This window comes from Pteropus vampyrus, unplaced genomic scaffold (assembly GCF_000151845.1).
Source record: "Pteropus vampyrus isolate Shadow unplaced genomic scaffold, Pvam_2.0 Scaffold39, whole genome shotgun sequence".
Lineage (NCBI taxonomy): Eukaryota > Metazoa > Chordata > Mammalia > Chiroptera > Pteropodidae > Pteropus > Pteropus vampyrus.
The window spans coordinates 1,383,589-1,406,245 of NW_011888820.1; the positions used below are offsets into that span (position 1 = coordinate 1,383,589).

The 22,657-nt window shown below is 37.6% G+C and overlaps 1 protein-coding gene across 5 annotated transcripts in view; it reads right to left on the reverse strand.

Moving 5' to 3' along the window:
• Positions 1–22,657, reverse strand: part of SEMA6A (semaphorin 6A) — a 121,668-nt gene that overhangs the window by 8,988 nt on the left and 90,023 nt on the right. For 4 of the 5 annotated variants that reach the window (XM_011358264.1, XM_011358265.2, XM_023529563.1 and 1 more), the window contains 3 exons: positions 21,512–21,570; positions 19,220–19,240; positions 13,868–14,032 (listed from right to left, as the gene is read on the reverse strand). In XM_011358264.1, the coding sequence (XP_011356566.1) occupies positions 13,868–14,032; positions 19,220–19,240; positions 21,512–21,570 (245 nt within the window). The remainder of the gene's footprint in view (positions 1–13,867; positions 14,033–19,219; positions 19,241–21,511; positions 21,571–22,657) is intronic. The other variant, XM_023529562.1, reaches the window with a different exon arrangement.

Sequence of the window (22,657 nt, forward strand, 5' to 3'; positions counted from 1 at the left end):
CTTCTAGTCTCTTCCGCTCTCCTGTACTCTAGCTTGCTTCTGGGCTTTCACAGAGGCTGTTCCCTCTCTCTGCCTGGAATATCCCTGCTCACCACCTGGTCCTCTGACTGTCTCCTTTAGGAATCAGCTTAAGTGGGGAAACCTTCTCCAACTCCCTCGGACTAGGGAGACGTTTTCCACTGAATCTTCAGCAATAAAGGTGCTCAGTAAATATCTGTTAAATAAATAGTAAATGAATATTTGGATGAATGAATATTTGTAGAGGGAAAGTAATAGTGAGAGCTAATCATTTGAAGGCAGGCCGCGAAAGCCTCGAATGATTGAAAAAGGTATTTAGAGGATCTGTCAGTTTTGGAAGGAAAGTTCTTAGTTACTTCACCTGCAATTTCAGAGGTCTCTTTGCTCAAGAAAGCTGATTCAGTTTACTTGCTTCACGTTGAATGTTATTGAAAAACTACTGGCTTCAAAGAGTCAATACCTTTGCATTAATGGCCCAGCTAGTCTACCTGAATTTATTATTACTGCTTTCAAAATAAAAACTGTCTTTAGCTATATTTATCCCCTGAATTGTACAGAAATAACTGGGAGATATTATCTATCCTATCAAAAAATGAAGCAGGAAAGACGAAAGAAAAAAAATATAAAACCAATTGCACTCATTAAGCTTAATAACAAGAAAGAGCTCTACCCATCTGCCCTCAATTATCTTGCTAAGTGTATGAGAACTAGGCAGCCACTACCTCGAAATGGTTAAGTGTACACTTTCCCCTCTCATCCTTGTTCACTGGTCTGCCTGTTTTGGAGCTGCCGTGTGATATGATGGATGTGTCTGTCTCCATAGTGAAGTGATTAATAGGCATCTGTGTAAATCAGACCTGGTAACCACAAAGACAACAAAGCCTCTCTGTGTCCTTTAGAGAAATATGCAAAGGCAGAAAGGAAGATGGACATTTCCTCCGCTGCTGAGCCAGAGTGGGGTTCATGTTGGGTCTGAGAGCTAAGAAAGATGGCAAAACACCAAGAAAAGCCCCAGAGTAGGATCCCCTAAAAATAGACTCTTGATTCTGCTTTATAGTAAGACAAGCCTACAATTTCCTTGAAATCCTCATAACAACTGGGTGAATGGAATCTAACAACCCAATGTTTCTTGTTTGAAAATCTTATTGCAACAAAATGCCAGGCTTACAGTCCTGCAAGGAAGTATGAATGAATGAACTAACCATGGGCCAAGCATCATGGCTGCTAACCACAGAAGGCACGCTGCAATCTCTATTAAGGAGGGAAGAAAATACATAGGGGAAAAACCCTAACTGTAGACAATTTCGCCTCAAAGCCACACCCCAGTCAGTGGAGATGACCACACTGAAAGTGAAGTGGGAGCTCTCTGTGGTTATCTCGGCAGGAAGCAGCTTTCTTCTTGTCTTACGGCATAATGTGAACCAGATGGGTTAGGAATAAACTGAAACTGCCAGCAGCCGTGGAAATGGGCTCAGAGTTTATAACTCAAACTTTCCTCTTCCTTTTATTTTTATTTCCCAACCCTCTGTGCCAACAAGAGGCTGTAGATTAGATGCTGGGAGGGGCCGTGGTCTTGATACAAGATGTTCCAATTAATGGCTGACCACGCCAAAGCAGAGGCAGCTCCATGGCTCATTGATAGCCTTGGTTCAGAAGCTATTTAAAAACTCATATTGAAATAATGCTTAATGTTGACTGTGGATGAATCTACTTCCAGTCCTATCACCTTCGAAAATGATGCATTTTTGTTGTTTTGGCGAGGCCATCACAGGAAGAAAAGGGAGAATGAGCATGAAACTCATTCCATTTCATATTTTTTAGAGGAGAAGCGACTTCTCTCCCTCTGTGCCAACAGGAGTGCTCGGTTCACTGTTCTTCCCTTGCTCTATGCACTACACCCAGAGCATGGATTGAAGTTTAGATTGGGAGTCATGATAAGTTAATTTTTAAAAGCCTTGCCCTGGGGTGTTGGTCTGTGCTTTCATGTGTTATAACTGTCACTATTTTTGTAAAGGTAATGATTATTTCACTTGGGTAGTTTTAGCAATATTTGCATGGTTTATTTTTCTTCTTTTTGAGGTTTTCTTTCTAATAACACTGGAAACCCAACATCTAAATAATTTCTGAAACCAAAACATTTCTATTTTCTAACTTCCTGGTCCCCTCTTCTTCCTTTGCTCTCACAAAGCATCAAAGCTATAAAATGGGGAAGTGGATCTCCTTATAAAATTGTGAAATTCAGGTGATTCTTTGCAATATTTACAGTGTTTTGATTTTTTTCTTTCTCTACAAAGCAAAGATAAAACAAATAGGAGGAAACAGGAAACAGATCTGTCTGAGTACTCCAAAAACTGTCAACTTAACTTGTTATGAGTATAGTTCTTAGGGTCTGGGTTATAGACGAGGCTGGGTGTTAATGTTTAAGAACATAAACTTTGATGTAATAATGAAATGGGTTTAAGTCTTGGCTCTATAACTAACTAGCGTGTGACCTTGGGCAAGTCACTCAGTCTCTCTAAGCCCCAGTAGTGCTGGCTATATGAGTGTTGTTGGAAGGATCAAATAGATTAAGTAAATGAATGTATTTAAAGCACTTGGCATTGTGCAAGACACGTACTGATGCTCAATAATGTATGGGAAGTGTTATTAGAGTTTTTGACAAGTTACCTGCCTTTGACAGAATCCAAGATAGACTATATTAGTACAACCCTTTGGTAGGAGTCAGTTGTGGAAAGTAAGGGTTTAAAAATACAACAAAATTTTGGAGAGTGACTGTAAGCAAGGTAATCCATAACGACTTGGAAAGTGTCCTAAAAAGTGCTACTCAGTATTAGCATCACCTGTCCCTTACTAGAAATACAAATCCTTGGGTCCTACCCAGACCTGAATCAATTTCTGGAGCTGAAGTTCAGAAATCTGTGTTTTAATAAGGACTCCAGACGATACTTGTGTTTATAAAAGCTTGAGAACATTGCCCTATCAGATATGTGACTAGTATTCCAAAATACGCCATCTTAATGTTAACTTTAAAGTGCAACTTCAGACACCACTGAGACAGTGTGTAGCCAGATGTTAAATAAGTCTCAGTGTTCGAAGTATGAATCTTTAGAGGATCTCGTGAATGACAATTTCTTTACTGCGGTTACCATGTTTTGACAAAGAATACAAAATTGATGTGATTTTATCGGAAATACAAATCCCTAACACTTTTCCTTGGCACCAGACAAAAACTTGACACGTGGCATAAAACACTGTGCCACTACTCCTATAACAAATCAGCCCAATTTGCTAGGCCAAAAGCTGCTGGGGAAATTGCCTGTGGTCTCTTTATTTGCCCCAGCATGAAGACAGGGAAATTTCTGATGCTCCCCATCTCCTTCACAGAGGCCATCAGGTAGTAAGTGGTTGGTATTACAGAGCCCAGATATGTCCTAGATTGGGTCAGGACTGAGTCACGGGGACAGAAGAAGGAGAATCTCAGTGGGAGCTCACTACTGAATAGAGCAACCTCCTTTCAAGGCCTGCATCTCCTATCATCTCAAAATCAACTCCACTCAAACAATGCACAGCCATTAAGCAACATCTGATAATGGTTCAGGAGACCTTTTCCCCTTTGCATGATCAGGCAAGAGAATAAGAAACTCAGGAAAGTTGTTTATCTCTCTGGATTGAAAGAGGGACCTGAGTCCATGTTTCCTTCCCCAAACTCAGGTCCTGCTTTGTAATAATAAAAATGCCTAGCACAACAGTGCACTCACTGGAGTTTGGTACTTACAGATCTGCTGAGTTGAACTGAATCTGCAAATCCATAGAATCATAGAAGACATTTTAAGTTACATTAAATTTCTGCTGTGTGCTTTTAAATCATGGAGTGCAAGACCCATCAGCACTTAGGGTATATTTATTACCTTAACAAATGTCAGATGACTGTGTCCAGTGTTATCAATTATTTATGAATAACAAGAAGCTGTAAAACTGGAAACGGCAAGCTTTAATATGTCCAAAAGGTTAGGCATAATGCAGTTTGCCTCCCTATAAATTTCTTGACATCATCTTCCCTCCTAGTAAAGCATCGTCAGGGATATCTATACTGAACTTGCATTATATAAAGTTCATAATGCTTGCCCCTGCCTTCAGGGAAGAAATGTAACTGCAGATACATATTTAAAAAAGAATGCATCCTTTTAAAAAATATGAAGTTTAAAAATAATTGGAGTGGAAAATTCCTATTATCCCATTAAAAATGAATTATTTCAGGCTGTAGACTTTTAAGAGCTTAAGAAATATTAATTAAGGATGACGAACCTTCACACTGCTCATAATGAGCTTTCCGACACCGATTAAGATCCTGTCTACTGTGCATCCAATGTATTTGAATATATCCAACTACATTTCACTGGTTTATTTCAGGGCCCCCGTCTACAATTTAATGTGCGGGGAAATTTACACGAGGCTGTTCATACGGGTCCCTTCAGGCCAGCAGCACAGCCCGTGCGCTTTGCAGGACTTCATCTAACACCTACCTGCACAGGCCGTATCTCCCTGAGACCAGTGCATGACTACAGCTTTCCTGTCCTCTTTCTCTCTATGGCAATGGCATGAATTATGTATTCTGAGAAATCCTTGTAGCTTTCGAGGCCATTCTCGTGTATAATGTCAAGAAAAGAGAAGGTGTCCTTGGGAAAGTTCTCGCTTTCCACTCTTTTGCCTTTGCTAGACTACGTCTACGGAGCAGCGAGGTGTGCGAAGTAAAACTTGTAACAAGCATTTTTTTTGTTTTTTGAACTCCAGGAAATGAGGCTATCAGAAAGGTTTTTTACAAAGCTAATATTATTTTCCCATTATTATACATGATCCGAAATACAAATGGACTTTTCACAGTTTTATTGTTAGGACAAAAAAATTTTTAGATGAACAGAGTGCAGTTGAATCAATTAGAGCAAAATTTTAACTACTGCAGATGTTCAGTTAGTACAATCATGCCTAACCTAGTCCCTGTAGTCCTCGAAAGTGCCATTAAGCTGTCAGAAAACTTCGCCACTATGTGTTTTATGCAGGAGATAGAATGAAAAAAAAAAAAATTTGAGGGAAAGGGTAGGGGTAAGGCGAATTCATGTCAGTGGTGATGTGGCTTGAAAAAGTGGCTAGAGATTAAAGTTAAGAAGCACCTCTAGAAGGTGAGTTGGTTTTTTAAATATCCTACAGTTTAAGTTGCTAATTTTAAAATAAAAAGTCAGGTCTCCATAATTGTAATTTAAATCCCTCATTTTTTTTTCCCGAGGAAAATAGATGTTAGATTAAAAAAAAATAGAGAGAGGTTTAGCTGGTATCTTTAGAAAGAAAATCCAAATATTAGTGTGCAGATTTAGACCGGCAGGGAGATGAAACAGCTTTTTACATGGCTGACATTTAACTTTTTTTTCTTCTACTCCTTCCACAATAATCTCATCAAGACCTGAGATAAATTCAGCGAGTTGTCAAGAGGATACAAAATTCATTAGATCAAATCTACATCTCTGCCCATAATGCTGAAAGAACGATTCCAGCCTTCTGCAAGGGCTTCTCAGTCCCCGCCCCTCTCCTCCCTAACACATTCACATGGAAACTTCCACGTCATCTGTTTAAGAGCCCAGCACCTGACCTCACAATATCATTTTCTTCAGTTCTTCAAAGACAAGCCAGAGACTACAAATAGATTCCTTTTCTTGTAGTTGACAAAGAAATGTTAATATGGTAAAAATAAATGGTGGCACCCTGGATTATATTATCATTTATTTTTCAGTCTCCCTGATTTCAAAATCTGTTCTGGCTGAAAAGTATGCCATGTGCTATGAACCCCAGTGTCTTAACTAAAGTGACAGAGAAGCCCACGTTTGGAGTTCAGCTTGCTTGGGGCTTTACCTAAGATAGAGCTTTTAGCTTGGCCAGAAGCATCTACCAGGAAAATGCCGGTATAGAAACACTGTAGATGTGTAGATACAGATACTTCAGATCCAAAATTGACGCAAAATTTCATTTCTCAAATTTATCGTGTATATATAATTAACCTAATATGATCGAATAATCAATTTAATATATATCTATAATCTCTTAATCTCTTGATCTGTCTTTCCCTCCCCTTTTTCCCTTTCTTTCCACTCATCTACCTTCCGACCTATCCCCTACCTCCTACAGCTAAAGCCAAAACCCCCTTAGCATGACTTCTTAGGCTCCAGACTACCATTTCAATCTCAATTCCCACTCCGGCCCTCTATATACTTTATCACTTTCATCACAGTACACTACTTGCCTCTTTTTCATCACACGCTGTACTAATAGCTTTGTGTTTTGGTCATGTCACTTCTGTAGCTTGGAATGCCTTTCTTCCCCTTTTTCCTTCAAGACTTCGCAAGGCCTTCCCCTATTTGGAATGAATTACCCGTCTCCTTTATCCTCTCTCAGGGCTGGGCCCACCCCTCTTTCCTTTCCTTCTCTTACTCTCAGACTTTACTCTGCCCCATGGGCTAGCCAAGAGGTCACCTGTGTGTATCTCCTGCTAAACTGTAAGCTCCCTGAGTGCAGGGCTCATGTTGACTTCAGATAAGTATCTACTGTAACACTCAGCATAAGGCTTATATACCCCACATAAGGTTTGTTGTTGAATGTCTGTTGAATGCATGAAGAAATGAAGGGAGATTAATGTTTTTTGATATGAATAACCTTTTCTTTGAGATTAAGGTGATTGTCTCTATTATTAAACTATAATTTTCTAGTGCTTTATGGATTCCAGTTCATCCCCTTCAAAGCCATGGAAATGAGAAATGGGTAGGGTGGGGGTGGGGGGTATGGGGAACAGCCAGATAAAGAAGAAAAAAATACGGTTAACATAACAGTTTATAAACACCTGAGGTTAAATAAAATTAGTAAAACCCAATAGTTTTAACCATGACCTAGTTTAGGAACAGTTTGATTTCTGAGCATTCCTCACTTAAAAGTGGCATTCAAAAGCCTGCTTTTAGTGACAATCTTTTAAATTGTTCTATTTCAAACACATATATAATTTTTAGTGATAATTCTCTGAAATTAAATATTTTTTAAAGAATAAAATTCCTCTTATACGGGTTACTCTAGATTTTCTGAGAGTTAAAGGGCAAATGTAATCTAGAGATTAGATCTTATATACTCACTGAATAAGTTATCAGTTACCTCTTCAATAGGACCGCCAGGGTGTTCTGTGGTTAAATTATAACTTCTGTTAAATTATAGTATTTCAGCATAAGTATGTCTTGTGCAATATGTGGGACATATTTATACTAAAAAGTTATTCCTGATTTATTTAAAATTCAAATTTACCTGGGCATTATATATTTTATCTAGTGACCCTACTGTTCCAGCTCCAAATACCGTGCTTCTAATGATTCCCACAAATATTCTTTAGATCCACTCTAAACTTTGAGATGAAAACAGTTTAACAGAGTAATAAAAACGATACTAAACCTTTATAAGGCAGGTGGAGCATAATTTACAAATGAAAAAAATATAATTTGTATTTTATTTTTTATTATCAGCAACAACAGGCACTTTATTTCTTATGAACGTTGAAGGATCCATTTCCTCTAACTCAAAAACAGAAATAAATGAACTCTAATTCAAAAGAGTAAACTAGTCCCTGCCTCTTAGTGTTCTTGGCCCTGACCTTGTTCCTTCTCACCTGGTTCAATTAATGGTCAATTGTTAGGTGAAGTCTGAGCTCCTTGGCTCTCCCACTAGTAGTCCTCCCTATCAGATAGAAGCTCTTTCTCTGAATTCTCTAAGACTGTCCTGTTTTACCATCACATTTAGAAATGGCTGTGATACTACAGGTTTTACTTATAAAAGCTATGCAAATTACCATGAACTTAGTTTTTTTTGTTTGTTTGTTTGTTTTTAAAAGCTCTGGCTATTCAAAAAAAGTCTGAGTTTGCCAGCATTTCCACAAACTTTTTAAATATGAACCCTGTACCAAACATCCCTCACTTTTTTCTTCCTCTCTGTCAGGTGATATGTGACTGCTGTAACATTGGTACTAAAGGAAAGGACTAACAAAAGGGGCTGAAAAACTGTTTCCTAGTGCTGTGTCATTGATGTGTTCAGCCAAGTTGTCTTCAGTTGTCTAATATCTTTTTCTAAAATCTGCTGTGCACGATTTCGCCTTGTTTACAAAGACAATGGTGGTTGTAAAAGCTTTTTGGTGCATTTTTGAGTCTGCGTGCGTCATCTGTCTGGCGGTTTGATATTTCTTAGACAGGAACTATGTCTATCTCTCATATAGCCGCTAACTCCTTATTGGGATCTAATACTGTGCTATGAAGCCAGTAATAAATTTTGCTTGAGACACTTAACAAAACATTTTTTGTTATGGTAATGGTACTGAAGAAATGGCAGAGAAAATTCGGCCCAAGTTTAGGAGTAAGGAAAAGAAGAGAAACTTATTTTTCTTCCTTTATTAATATCATCGGCAATAATTTTCTCTGTACATAAAGTTACCTACATATGACTTGATAGGAACTAAGAAATCACTTTCCCCATTGGGAGAACTGGATGCTTTAAAATCCCCAATCCATTAGATTTTAAGCATTGGAGATTGTTAAAATGGCAGAGTAATCAGGGCTAGACTCTAATATCAAACATACTCACTTAAAATCAGATTCCTAAGCCTGTTAATGAAGAAAGTTAGGCTCTAATGGTTTGGGATGCAGAATAGGCAAAGCTTGAATGAGAGAAACGGGAAAGAAGGGTCAAATGTAGGTTATTGCCAGGCCAGGGGAATGCACTGTAGCACAGGAGTCCTTTATGGCAGCGGTCTCCAACCTTTTGGGCACCAGGGACGGGTGCTCCTATGAGAATCTAATGCCCAATGATCTGAAGTGGAGCTGGGGTGGAGATGCTAGCGCTGGGGAGCGGCTGCAAACACAGATGAAACTTTGCTGGCTCATCCACCACTCACCTTCTCCTGGACGGTCTAGTTCCTAACAGGCCATGGACTGGTACTGGTCTGCGGCCCCATGGTTGGGGACCTCTGCTTTATGAGAAAAGTGGCCAAGAAGCAAAAGTGCTAAAGGTAAACTTCCCCTAGGCCACAGTTTGGTTACTAGCTGTTTTTACACTTGGCTGATCACTGCTGGTCTGGAGAAAAGTCTCTCCAGATGCTTACAAGCTTAGAATGACTAATTTTTTTTTTTTTTTTTAAATCTAAATCTATTTTACTCTAAATCCCTCCTTGACCAAACTTCTCATCGCCAATCACAAAGCTCAGTAGTTGGAAGAGAAATCAGAAGAGCACTGGGTCATATAATTGCAACACCCAGAGCCCAGCGAACAGAAGGTATAATGGTTGTCAAATATTGTTCTCCCAAATACCAGAAGCAGTTTTGGTAGGAGTTTAATCCTCAGTGGACTCTTTTAATTGCTATAGGCCAGAGTTACTCAAACTGGAGTCATTCAACTACTGATACTACAATTTCAATAATAGTAATAAGTCTCACCAACCATATTATTTACTTAATATTTTTATCTCCCTATACCTCCTGCACTACTATTTACTTCATATTTCCTTTAAATTACCTTTAGAATGTATTTCAAATGTATATCATTATCATAAATAGAAAAATGTCACTTTTCATAGAAAGTAACCATAAGAATAAAATGAATTGAAAGCAAAACAGTGTTAATTCCAGCTAGTCCTAGCTGTAAGTCAAAGCCCTCAAAAGAGATAGTAGTAAGATTAGGGAGTTGTTAATGATAAAGCACCGAACCGAGACTTTTTCCTTGACATAACCAAAAAGATTCAAAGAGGAATGAAAAGGGTGTAACTTTCTACCACATGATTCTTGAAAGCCATGATGCCCCTGAGCCACCTAAATCATCTCATGTAAGGTGCTGCATGTCCTTCTTGGAGGCAATACTGCTGGAGGCAAAGATGATGCATTTGAGGAATAGATAATGAACTATAAAGAGGATCGTTGATAAACCATGTGATTTACAAAATTCCATTTTAGGATTGTTATGAGGCATGGACAATATCCTCAGTATCCTTTACAGACCTTGTGAATTTTACTGCATGATTATTTCCCAGACTAAAAATTGCCTATACAAATAGCTCGTACATTGATTAAAGCATATTCAACATTTACTGTATATTTCAGTTTAAATTATTCATTTGATCTCTTAAATTATTTCTGTATCTTTTCCTTGTCTATAATGAGCATATCTTGACTAAATGTAATAATGTGATAATATCTCACTTTAAAGATTTCCCAAAATATATAAGCGTACTATAGTTATATAGCATTTCCAATCATATGGGAACATCTTTGTATAGTTTGACTATTTCATCTATTTTCTGAGCGTTCACAAGAACTCTATAAGTCTAAAGTAGGGAATTTTCTTCTGTTCCTGATTTATTCTTGTATCTTAATGGCAGTGGTCAGCATTTACATTTTATATTTATGCTACACAGCTCTCTTGGAAGATCTGTACATGGCTGATTTCCTCACATATCTTGCAGTTTTCTTGGAAATCAGGTTTTATGGTATTACTTTTGGTCAGAAACAAGAGGCACAAGAGTAGCTATTAATTCTCAGTATTGCTTAACCTAAAAAGAAAGCTCTTATTTCTTTTGCTGTGGGAAGGCATGGGGCGGGGAAGAGTTGGGGGTGGTGGTGATGAATGAGGGGAGGCAAGCCAAATCTAAAAATAAACTAGATTTTCTTTCTTATTCATATGTAATTAGAGCCCCTTTATAACTATTTATTCCCACCTCAAAAGTTATAGGAAGAATAAATAATACATATTTTTAAATGTGGCAAAACCAAGAAAGAGGTAGCCAGGGCTGCATCTAATTTATCAACTTGGTGATTAAAGGGCTGGCTCTAGAGGCTCCAGACATCTAGGGACCCAGAGATAAAACAGAGCAGTTGGCTGTGTTTTTACTAATGAATCTATGGCTTGAAAGATATCAGGCAATTTTAAAGGAAAGCAGCAAGGACAAGAGACATTAGACAAGGCCAATAGGGTAATGAAGGGCAAGGCCAGTTACTGAGAGAGAAAATTACTTCATTTTCTGTGATAATGCTTCTGCGTGCTTCTCAGGTCTCTTCTCACGCTTTGTTAGTATGACTATATATACATACAGCATCCGAATGCTACTCACAGTGTAGAAGGAAAGAGCCTTGGAACATTCCACAGAGGGGCAGAGGGCCTGGGTCTATTATTTTGAAAGGGGGAGGCTAAGAACAATGGTAGCAGAAGGGGGTTAGATTGCAAGGTTGGGAACAGCGCTTTTACAGATGTGAAGGACGCACAGGATTAAATCAAGATGAATGACACAGAAAGGAAAAGAAGGAAAAAGGCAAGCCAAACATACTCTGGAAATGCAGAATTTTGGGGAGGATGAGGTGGGACAGAGAAGACACCGGCCCAGTGGTTCAGCGTATCTTCAGAGCAGAGCTGTGGGCTTGTTTGCTCCCTGGACTTTTTTCCAGTGGCCAAAATGAAAAGGGCATTGGACACTTGACTCCTCCTCAGCTAGCTGGTCAGCAGACACATTTTCTGCTTAGCGGGGGAAATGTGCGGTATTTCAGAAACAATTCCAGAGTATATTTAGCTCCTAAAGCTGGCACACACAAATGTCACATTCTCATGGGATAATCGACCCAGTGAAAAGAACACCTGCCAGAGGCCCTCAGAAAACCCACGAAACTCTCGCATCCCAGGAGATGCTGCACACACGGATGTGACATCATTAAGGCATCCACATCAGGGAATGAAAAGAAGAGAAGCAAAAGGATCACAGATTGGGTCAAGTTGAGGGACATCATAATGAGTCAGAAAGGAAACAAGACTGTTCCAACAGAATAACGCCATCACCAAGTCATACCACACAGTGCTTGGCAAAACAAAAGATCAAAATAAATCATGATCATTGAAAATAATTCAGAGCAAAGTAGAAATTAAAATCATAAAAATCATGGTGAAAGGAACATTAAGCTACATCTTTAAAAATTTTTTGCATAACATCTCATTGTCATTGCCCCATCAAATACATAATTCTTAAAAATCAAACTCAAATTTGACAGGGCAAGGCAAGGAGTTAATAGCACAAGAACAGTGATCATGTTAAACACCCATGCAGTCACCTCTGCCACCATTGTTTGACAATTTGTAGACTGCTTCCAGCTTTGTCAATATTCATAATAAGACCCAAGAGAATGAACAATACCGGATTTTAAAATGATGTCAAAGTGTTAATTGGACTCTTTGATAACCTCCATCCCTTGGGGGAGTTAACAATTGGAGAAAATTCAGCCACCTGTCTCAGTAAAGTGAAGAGAAAATGATTGTAACCAATGGCTAGATATTTGGTTGACATATTTAATGCTTTACTGGAAAGGCTGTTTGAATTTTCAGAAAGTTGCAGTGGGCAAACACAAATTGATTTTACTGAGTTGTCTCTTCTTGAGAACTTGGCCAAGACTAACACATCTGTGGTCTGGAGCCACACATGACAGATAAAGGCTCATGCTTGGGATTATAGCCTGTTGTGATAGTTCTGTCCCATCACAAATTGGCCTGGTGCTTTCTCAGGATGGAAAGAGCGAGGATCCTTCCAATTTAAAGAGGCTGCTGAGACAAAAACTACTTTAAAAAAAGATTTGAGGCAGAGCATATTGATAAGGAGTTTCAAAGCAATAATAAAAATCAAGGGGATGTGCTCAAGAACAGGTTAAAAGGGCTTCGTCTTCACAGTTTGGCACATAGGGCAGCAGAGTGTGCGGCGCTCTCAGGAAATGAGATTCAAAAAAGAGGATGGAAATTTAGCATGTGAGTCTCCCTCGAAAACATTCTCCCGGGAAAACTTTAAGAGTAAAGGTAGAGATATGTATACAGAAAACCCTGAGGGAGGATGTGTTAGAGATTGTCTTCCAAGGGTCACTATGGCTGGTGTGCCCTCAAGACTCAAACCCCAGCTTGGATGAAACTCTTGAAAACATATAGAAGTAAACAATTCTGAATGGGGGGAAACAGCTCGCAACATAACTGGGCTTTTCAGTCTTTGATTTACAAGACTGTTTTTTGGACAAGCAAAGGCCCCTTTGATTGCAGCTGCAACTAAAGTAGGATGTGTTACCAGAAGCAGCAAATGGCAAAAAAAGGGATGACATTTCCTGTCTCTAGTTGAGCAAAGAAAGCAAGTGAGAATTTAGGACAGTTCACAGAGTCGCTCTCATTTAGGGCAGCTTCCTTTCGGTTTTAAGTGCATAGCAATTCTGTTTGATTAAATAACATAATTTTGTTTTAGCTGTTGTCCCCTCGGGGCAATTACAGTATGTCTTAGGACCACGGCTCTATTCAAATTCAGCACCATGCGAGAGTGAGATGCTACCCAGGCAGAAAAGACTATGCCCTGCTATTTCTCCATTCACTGATTAAATGGGCCTTTACTTTGATTATATGCACTTGCCAAAGCCCACACTGCATTCCATTCCATTATGGTGGGAAATGCAGACCCCAAAAACGCAGTACGAGCTAAGAGGAGTAGAAAGGGATCGCAGGAGCCAGCATCTGCTTTGGGCCAAGCCACACCTCTTTCGGATGGAGGAAGCTTTGAGGCTGTGTTATTTGTTTTATGTGGTTTCTCTTTAGTTGGGCAATGATCTAGGATCAAGCCTAGCACAGAGGTTTGGATTGCAGTCTTTTTTGAGATGGTTTCAATCACAGGGTGTTGGAAGTTCCTTAAATATTGCAATGATTCAGCTGGAAGCAGTTACACAGTCCTCCCTACTTTTCCCTCCCTCTCCCCCCAGAGGAAGAGGCAATTCCAAGGCCTTACCCTTCTTGTCTTGGTGATTATGGGAAGACACTGCCCCCAAAGAGTCTGTGCTGTCAGGTGAATCGAGCAAATCCTTCCAGTCCAGCATTCCTCCCCTAGACTCATACCCCTCTTGAGCCGCCGAATCTGACGTGGTGGTGCTGGGCAAGAGGGAACTGGAGTGCCCTGTTTTCATCACAAATACAGTTAGGGAAACATCACCGGAGACACCCACATTCCCTTTGCTCAGAGGCCTGGAGGTGGGACATTCGAGCTGCCTGTAAGACTGAAAGGAGATTGGCCTAGAAATAACAAGGCTCGGGGGTAGAGTTCAGCAGAAAGCCCCTTGAACTTGTAGTTGGAGGATGAAGGGCCAGATCCAATCTCTGCTTTTTGTTGAGTGAGCCTCGGGGAATCATTTAACCTCTGTAGGCCTTGATTTTCCTTGTGCAAAAAATGGGGATGATGCCACTTACCTCCCAGCGTTCGGAGGATAAAGTGACATAATGGTAAAAGTACCTAGCAGTGTCTGACACATGGTAGGTGCTCAAGAAATACTAGTGTCCTTCTTTGATATTCCCATAGCAGCACTAAAGGCAGAATGTGTCTAAGCTGGGAATACTATTGTGACTGATGGGGGAGGTTTATGATAGCAGAGGGGCCTCTCCCCCATCACAAACAACTCAGCTGTCCTGAGCCTTTCTCATGGAAGATGTGTCTAGTTTTCAGCTTCAGTTCCACTTCACAGGCATTCCTCTTTCTGGGATAAGTGACTGCTTTCTGAAGGGATATGTTCCCGTCTCCTTTTCACTGGAATAGAGGCTACAACTGCTCCATGTTGTTTTGGCTATATCTTTTGTGTCTTATTCCAACAAAGTTAGTTTCATGGTTTCATGACTCATACTTGTGAGAGGCTGTTTTTGAGGCCACACCGACTGATATTATTCAGATTAGAAAGGAACTGGTTTTTGAGATGCAGAGTAGCCTATGATAGGATAAGATCGGAAGAATGGCTAGATTGGAAGTTATGGCAGAAACTGGACATTTCCCGTGAATACATTCCTAAGCATTCTTTCCATCATTCCACAAGGTTAAATGCAGGTCATATCAGGTGCTTTGATCTAAACTGTCACAGTTATTTAAAGAAGCTCACTACCTATTCTCTATGGTAGAAATAATATATACCTGCTCTGTGATTTTCAAGTAGAGTCTTTGGTTTATTAAACTATCTTACCTATAGCAACCTCTCGAGTAATTTTTAGAAAGATATCAGGGCAACTACTGTGAATGTGTAACTGATGTCTTTGGTAGAAAGTAGGACAGATTCACAGGTGGCTTCAGCATTGGGCTGCGATCATCACACATGTGATAAAGAAAATGCCACTAGTAAAAAGATTATAATGATCAATGCATTTGAATATATATTCAAATATATATGCAAGGAAAAGCAAGTCAGCTAAGTGGCTTATCTAAACTGTAATGATTTCTATGGAAGCACCACACTTAAATGCTCCCACAAAACTTTGGTAACATTTAAGAGGCTACTTTCTGTGTAGTACTTGTTTGGCTCCCACACAGTTTCAAACATCCACTTTGTTGAAAATAGTCTGGTTCATGTCCAATATCTAAAATCATGTTCATTTAAAACTCAAGAATGGTTGCATCAAGACCTTTTGTTTTTATATTTCTGAATTTCATGTCTAATCTCATAATACTGATAAAAAAACAGGGGTAGGAGAATTAACTTGGGAATACAGAATTATTTTTACTTCCTTCTTGCTTATATTGTGGTCTAAAATATAGCCTGTATTTTCTACTCTTGAATTCAACACTTCTCTAATGAAATATATGGTCAACCTGAGAGAGAATTTAGCACCCAGCATAAGCAAACAATTAGAATTAGCTTTGTCGGGAGTTAGAAAGGGAGAAAGTGGAAAATAAAGGCCTCTCCAAGTAGCAAAAATTTCTTTTACTTGAATTGATATGCATTTTGAGCACTTTCAATTTAACTGTGTTCAAGGGGCAATTTTATGATAATGCCATAAGTACGGTTTAGGGAGAACATTTCTTAATACCGTAATCTAGGGGAAATATGTGCCTAAGGGACACATTCTCTGTAGAAAGAGTTGCTGGACCATATGTTGCAAATACATGGAAAACTCATTGGTAATGGAAAGCTATGGCTATGAGAGGAAATTAATGTGGACCAGATGGTAGTTAGGTAGGAAAATGTTTTACACAAATGTGAGAAATCAGCTCCTTCCTACTGCTAAAGTGTTAGTCTAATACCCACCACATCTCCATTTTCTATATGTAAATCTAGAGAAACCATGCATCTGATGTACTCAAAAGAAAAAAAATAGAACAGCATGAGGTTTGTAATCTTTTATACTTGTGCTTGAGGTTAAGGCAACGCATGTCACAGGTGAATCAAATAGTCAGAGAAAGCAATACCTGACTCTCAAAAACTTTAGAACCACCATGTAAAAGCACCGTTTAGCAATAGTCCTTAGTTTGAATTCAAAGAGGTGTATGAGTATTACCTCTCCAAACTTTAAAAAAATATTAAAAAGAAATCACTTTATTCCTTCTTAGAATCTGATTCTACAGGCTATATTATTTTTGTGCATTCTCTAAGAGACTTCATAACCAAAATAATGTTGCAAAAATAGGCAATCACTTGTGGATATAGTATTACATGTCAGTAGAATTCAAACCTATAATTTGGTCTTGTTAATACAATTTGGGAAGTCATATTTTAATCAGTGGAGATTATGATATATTATTCTTATACTATACAAAGAGATAGATTGTAACAGTTAACTTTCATATGCATCATATAGTTTCTCTATATCTACAAATCTTTGTGATTCCAGATGTTAGAGACCCTTCAAGCTACTATAACCTATTAACAATGATTGTAGCCAATTAGACACAAAAGAGAGACATATCAATACAAGAGTAGAAGAAGGAAAATAACCAGGGTCCAATTCACTAAAAAGGGGTTCCTGCTTATGTAACTAGTCTTGTGCAAAGTTTTTGTGAAACAGAGTTTGCATGGTTTATTGAAATGATCTCCTTTTCTGAGTTAGGCTGCTGTGGTTTTGTGGTTTACTCTATGATCCTGCACTTACCCAGTTAACTTTTTATGGAAACATTCTAGGGACACTGCTAGAAACAGTGGGCGCACTTTATACTTTGGGATTAGCTTCCTAGTATACATCCATTCTCATAAAAAATCGATTTGGTGGTACAAATACAGCATTTAGCTGAGTGCCTGGGACATAGTATGCACTCAACAAATACTTGCTGAATGAATTAACTCAATCTATTCTATGTTTATTAACTCCAAAATAAGCGCAACTTCAGCAGTTTGTGAAAAGAAAGTCTTGTGTATTTTTCTAAGTATTGTGGGGACCAGCCCTCATTTTGATGGTCAGTTGATCATCTAACCACTTTATACTGGATAGATTTAGCCTGAAATGGACAGGATCATCAGTTAAGGAATAATCAAATTCTTCTTTAGTTTTATCACAGAAACCTCTGATCATGAGCTCAAGGCGAAGGGGCATTATTATCCCTTAAAATGTTAATATAGAAGAATGAATAAGTTCTTTAATTTTGTAAAAGAAATAAGAGATCCATGGATTGAAGAACGATTTTTGTTCATAAAGAGCATCAAATGGTTTAATTGTTCTGTTTGAGAAATTACCTGGGAGTTAAAATTGGTCTTAGTACAAACTGATGAATGCAGGGGAGGTTGCTGGTTCAATTAAATTCAAGATACGAATTTCTCAATATTTGATAAAGAATATTCAATTATTGGAAATGATTGCTAAGTATGATATTGGGGGAAAGCAGATGCTAAGAGGGTTCTTTTTCTGAAGGGTTAAGCTAAGCGAGATGACATTTGCCTGTTGAGAAAATTTTCTTCCTGTTGTTGGTGTTTAATACTCTGGTTTGTGTCACAGATGAGAGAATGTTAAAGGTGGATGACTTCTCTGGGCTCATCTATTCCAGGCTGACTCACTTCACATGAGGGACAATCAGGAGCAACCTGGCATCGTTTTCCATATCTGTACAGCTCTCTTTTATAAGACAGTTATTGGAACTTTCAAAAAGGCTTTTTATTTATGTTAAATAGACACAGGGAGTGAAAGAGCTATTAAACACATTTAGAGCTATTAAACACATTTGTAGCCATCCCGAACTATTTCTTTGAAACCTAAATCCACCTTGCTTTCTTTTCTCTTTTATTTTCTCCCTTCCATTATCTACTGCTACATTTAAAGATGATCCTAGAACTATTACTGTTATACATCTTAAACACAAAAACTATAAAATATCTGAGTTTCAATGAAACTCATCGTCCTCATTGTAATGCAGAAGCTTAAATTTGCTATCGTTCATGTTTTTCATATTATATTTTAAAAAGCACATGCATAGTTTACCCTAATAAACATATGGGGGAACTTTGAGAAATAGAAATGGAATGTTTCTACTACATTTCAGCTTTTCTTATAAAGAGCTCAGAATATTGTTTATGGACTTAATAGCTTTGTTTAATATAGTGTCCGTGTATTTCAAAGCAGGAACAATGGGATAAATCCTGTTTGTATATCATTTCCACTGCGTCACTCTTCCTTGTATACAGTCTGAAGAAATTTCAATGGAAATATGTGTAAATATTCACTCTTTATGAACTTAAACTTTGATGGCTAATTTCATGCTATATTGGAAAGTTTTGCCTAGTAAGAACTTGGTATCTTCGCCCTGTATAGCATTTCTGCTGAAGAAGTACTGTTGTGAAGCAGCATTTGGGGACTGGTACTCTATATCAGTTAAAGAGCTATGGCCAATTACTTATGAGCTCTTTTCTTTTATCTTGGATATACTTATGTCCAAAAGCAGTTCTTTCTCTCTTGAGAACTCATTAAACATATTTACCAAATTTCTAAAGGTTGGCATAATTCACATTATGTGGATTAAAATGTAGGACTCGAGTCTCACATGCCAATTGTCCCATATAGGTAGAGTGATTTTTGAAGCATCATAAATCTATAAATAATTTTAGTGAATTGAGGCCCTGAAGTAACAAAGAATCTGGTCCATGATGTTTAGGAATGAAAACTACGAACTACCACAGGATGACTGACTTGAAGAATTAAAAAGAAATCCAAAAACTGACCATATAGTGTGTTGTAAGACATTTCATGATCTGGTAGAGGAGTAGAAATGTCTATAAAAAATAATGAGGATACAAAAATAATTATAAAAGAAATCTAAGGTTTGAAAATACTAAAGAGGATTAGTGAAACAGGATTTCCCAAATAGATTTCTATCAGTATTAAATTATGAGCAATATCTCCTTACCATTCAATGCCACGAAGGAATCTGTAAGACAAAAGCAAGGAAAAGGTTAGTTAATGCTTAACACTCTGCTTAGTGTGACTTACATTATAAGTAGGAATGAACTAATACAGAACTATAATGATATATGATCCCCAGTACTAAGTAAGTGCTTTTTAATTTCTCCTTGCAATATAAGATGCTTTATATCCGGTCCACTTTCACATCCCCATAACTCTTCCCTAAGCGAATTTCTTCAAAGTCACTGTTTTTGTTGCCAAGAGGCAGAGAAAAAGCAGGAGTTAGTAGAAGAAATGGTAAATGCGATTATATGTGAATCTGAAAAGTTAAGCCCTACGCTATGCATAGGAATGTATATGTAGCTAAAATAAATGACATCTGATCCACATTTATAAAGCAATTTTTACTTTACATTCTTTCATTTCATACTTACAACCGTGCTGTAAGAACTGTCCAGTATCACAATGTTCTGAACTCAGCAGGAGTTTTAGTTGGGCAATTAAAAACAAAAATAAAAATAATAACACACATATAGGCAATGTGCATGTGTGTGTGTGTGTGCTGTGTCTGGGTCATTTCCCCTTAAAATTCTGTTAAAGAATCATTATATACCGGTTATCTAAATCTCTGAATATCTATTTGTGAGTAGCTATGTCTAATAGAAGTAGGTCATGCTCCAGCAGGAGCACAGAGAGCAGAAAAGCCACTAGGAAGGGCAGCAGAGGGCCGGCCTTACCTCCTGCTCTGAGAAGTGCCTCAGTAGGAATGGGATTCAAGATTAGGGAGCACATAAAACCACAGAGGCCTGACTGCTGAGATTAAAGAGTAAATCACTGGCTTGGGATGTGAGGGTCTCCCCTGTGCTAGATAGAGGCTTCCTAAGTTCCTCTGCCAGGGATACAGGTGTGGTGTGAGCCTACTGTTGTAATGGACACTTTATAGAGATAGTAACAATTGTTTTCACATTTTTCATATATTTATCTAATAAATCCAAATCGACACCTTATTTTTCTACAGATGCTCACATTACCAGATGATGAAAATTATTCACTGAAGTCAGTTAAGTTCACTCACACACAAACACATGCACACCAAAACCTGTTTCCCTGAAAATGGAGCCTAATGAAATGCGATTAAAATCCACGAATCAAACATCAAATTGTTTCGCTGCACAAAAGTAAAACAGATCTTTTGGCAATGACAATCTCCTATGCTGATTTCCTAACTCGTTAAATTCTGGTATGAACATATAATAAGTTTTTGCCAATATATAATATTTACAAACAAAAAAAAATGGCAAAAAATTTGCAGATAAGGCTGCCTGTAGTCCTCTACGTTTGATTGTATCTAATCTTAAAAAAAGATAAGGAAGAAAGTAGAATGACACCTCAGAGTCTGAGATTTCAGTACTCATAGCCAAAGAGTTATATAGAATTATAGCCATGATTTTCATTACAGAATCAAATATCAGAAGTAATATAGTTTTATTCCCTTAGGAGCTATTTTTTTGGGTACCATTTTGAATGTAAGGTTCTTGAAATTCATCATGTATAACATTTAAAACACTGCAAACTAAACATTTTCCAAGAGTATGGTGATTTTCTCTAAATTAGCATTAATAAAACATTTTCAGAATATTGCTATTAATCAGATCACAGGACAACTGGGCAGAATTTTGCCCAGGATCCTTTACATAAAGTTCTAACTAAAATGTTACCATTTAATAACTTTTGAAATGAACTCTGAGATTAGCATAGGTTAATTCTTATTAAAAGATTATTTTGAGTCACCTTGTACTTGGTTATTTCTGAAATTTTTTTCTACTGCAAATGATAACACATAAATCTAAATTAAAAAATAATTACTATTGTTAGTTGATATGTTCAAGAAGAATAAAATAGTCCCATTTAATTAAAAAGCTAGAGAACCATGTTCAATCCTTTTATTATATGGCTAAAAATTACAGTTTAATAACGCATTTTAAAAATAACAAAACCGTGGGTTTTTTTTTTTAATGGAAATGCTGTTATAGCTTACTGCTCTGTTATAATTAATATCTTCTAGAGTGACTTTGTTCTCCAGCATTATTATAATGAAATAAGTGCCAGCATTTATAGCAACAACATTGGCTTTAAAACATAATTTTCTTTATTTGATATTTAGAAGTTGGTTTCTGTTATTTATGCATGTTTTAGTGCTAGCTGCACTCAGTTTCACATGCAGGGTAATGGTTCTGGGCCATTTGATAAAAGCATCTTTGCCCAAAGATAAACATGGATAAAAAGCTTTACTTACTGTGACAGTCTCCGAGGCCATCTGTATTGCCACGCTCTATGTCCTGTTCAAAAGTAAGGCTTTAAAAAAAGGAGAGAGGATAAAAATAGTAACAAATTCAATAATGTGAGTCATTATTATGGAATGAACCTTAAGTTTCACTAAAACAACTAACATAGTTTGATAAATTGAGTGGCAGGTGCAAAAAAAATAAGTAGATAACAGCTTGAAAATTTATCTCTGAAGTTGATGCAAATGAGTCTTATGTGAATTTCCAAAGAGAAGCCATGGTGTAATGAAGTTAATTTAGATATCATTCACAAGTTAATTAGTTTGTGGATTATTTATATCTTTTTTTTTTTACTCCGATTCCCTGAGCATTTCTTAAACATTTAAAACATTTAAATGTTAAAATACACAGTTATATAAGCAATAAAGTCTATAAATTAAAAAATAATAAGTCTCTTCCTTTCTACTTTCTTGTTCACTCCAACCCTTGCCTTCATAGACATTTATCTAGTCCTTTGCTTAGTAATAACTTATATAACAAAGTGTTCAGAGGTACAAATGGCCCATGGATATGTAGGGCCCATGAAGAGAGGATTCGGTGGTGCATTTTGCTGAGACCACTCAGACATTTGGTTCACAACGCCCAGTCCTCAGGAGTATTAAGCTTTTGCTCCCCACATGCTCACTTTTCTTTAAAGTCCACTAGGTCACGATTGGGCTACATAAGCTGTATGACATGAATGAGACTAATCTTAATATCTATTTTGATTTTTTACGTAAACACAGTGGAATCATCCAAAGGAGTGTTTTGCATTTCTTCCCATAACATAAGTGAAACTACTATTTTGCAACTGCCTTTAGAGTTTATTTATGAGCCATATAGTAAAACTATTTTGCAATTCACACTTGATATAATAATCTACTAATCCATACATGTATATTTTCCAATGTATTTTGCTGTTAAAAAATCAAATTCATCCTCAAAGGATAAAGATTTCTGGTGGTAACGAAAGCCAATATTCATCAGGTCCCGAAGGCTACTTTCGAGGGAAAGTTTCACATATTTTGAGCAATATGTATGTAGATGTTTTGAGAAATATGCATGTAGATCCTTAAGGGAACAATTTTGGGGTTTTCATGTTGACTTAAAAAAAGATT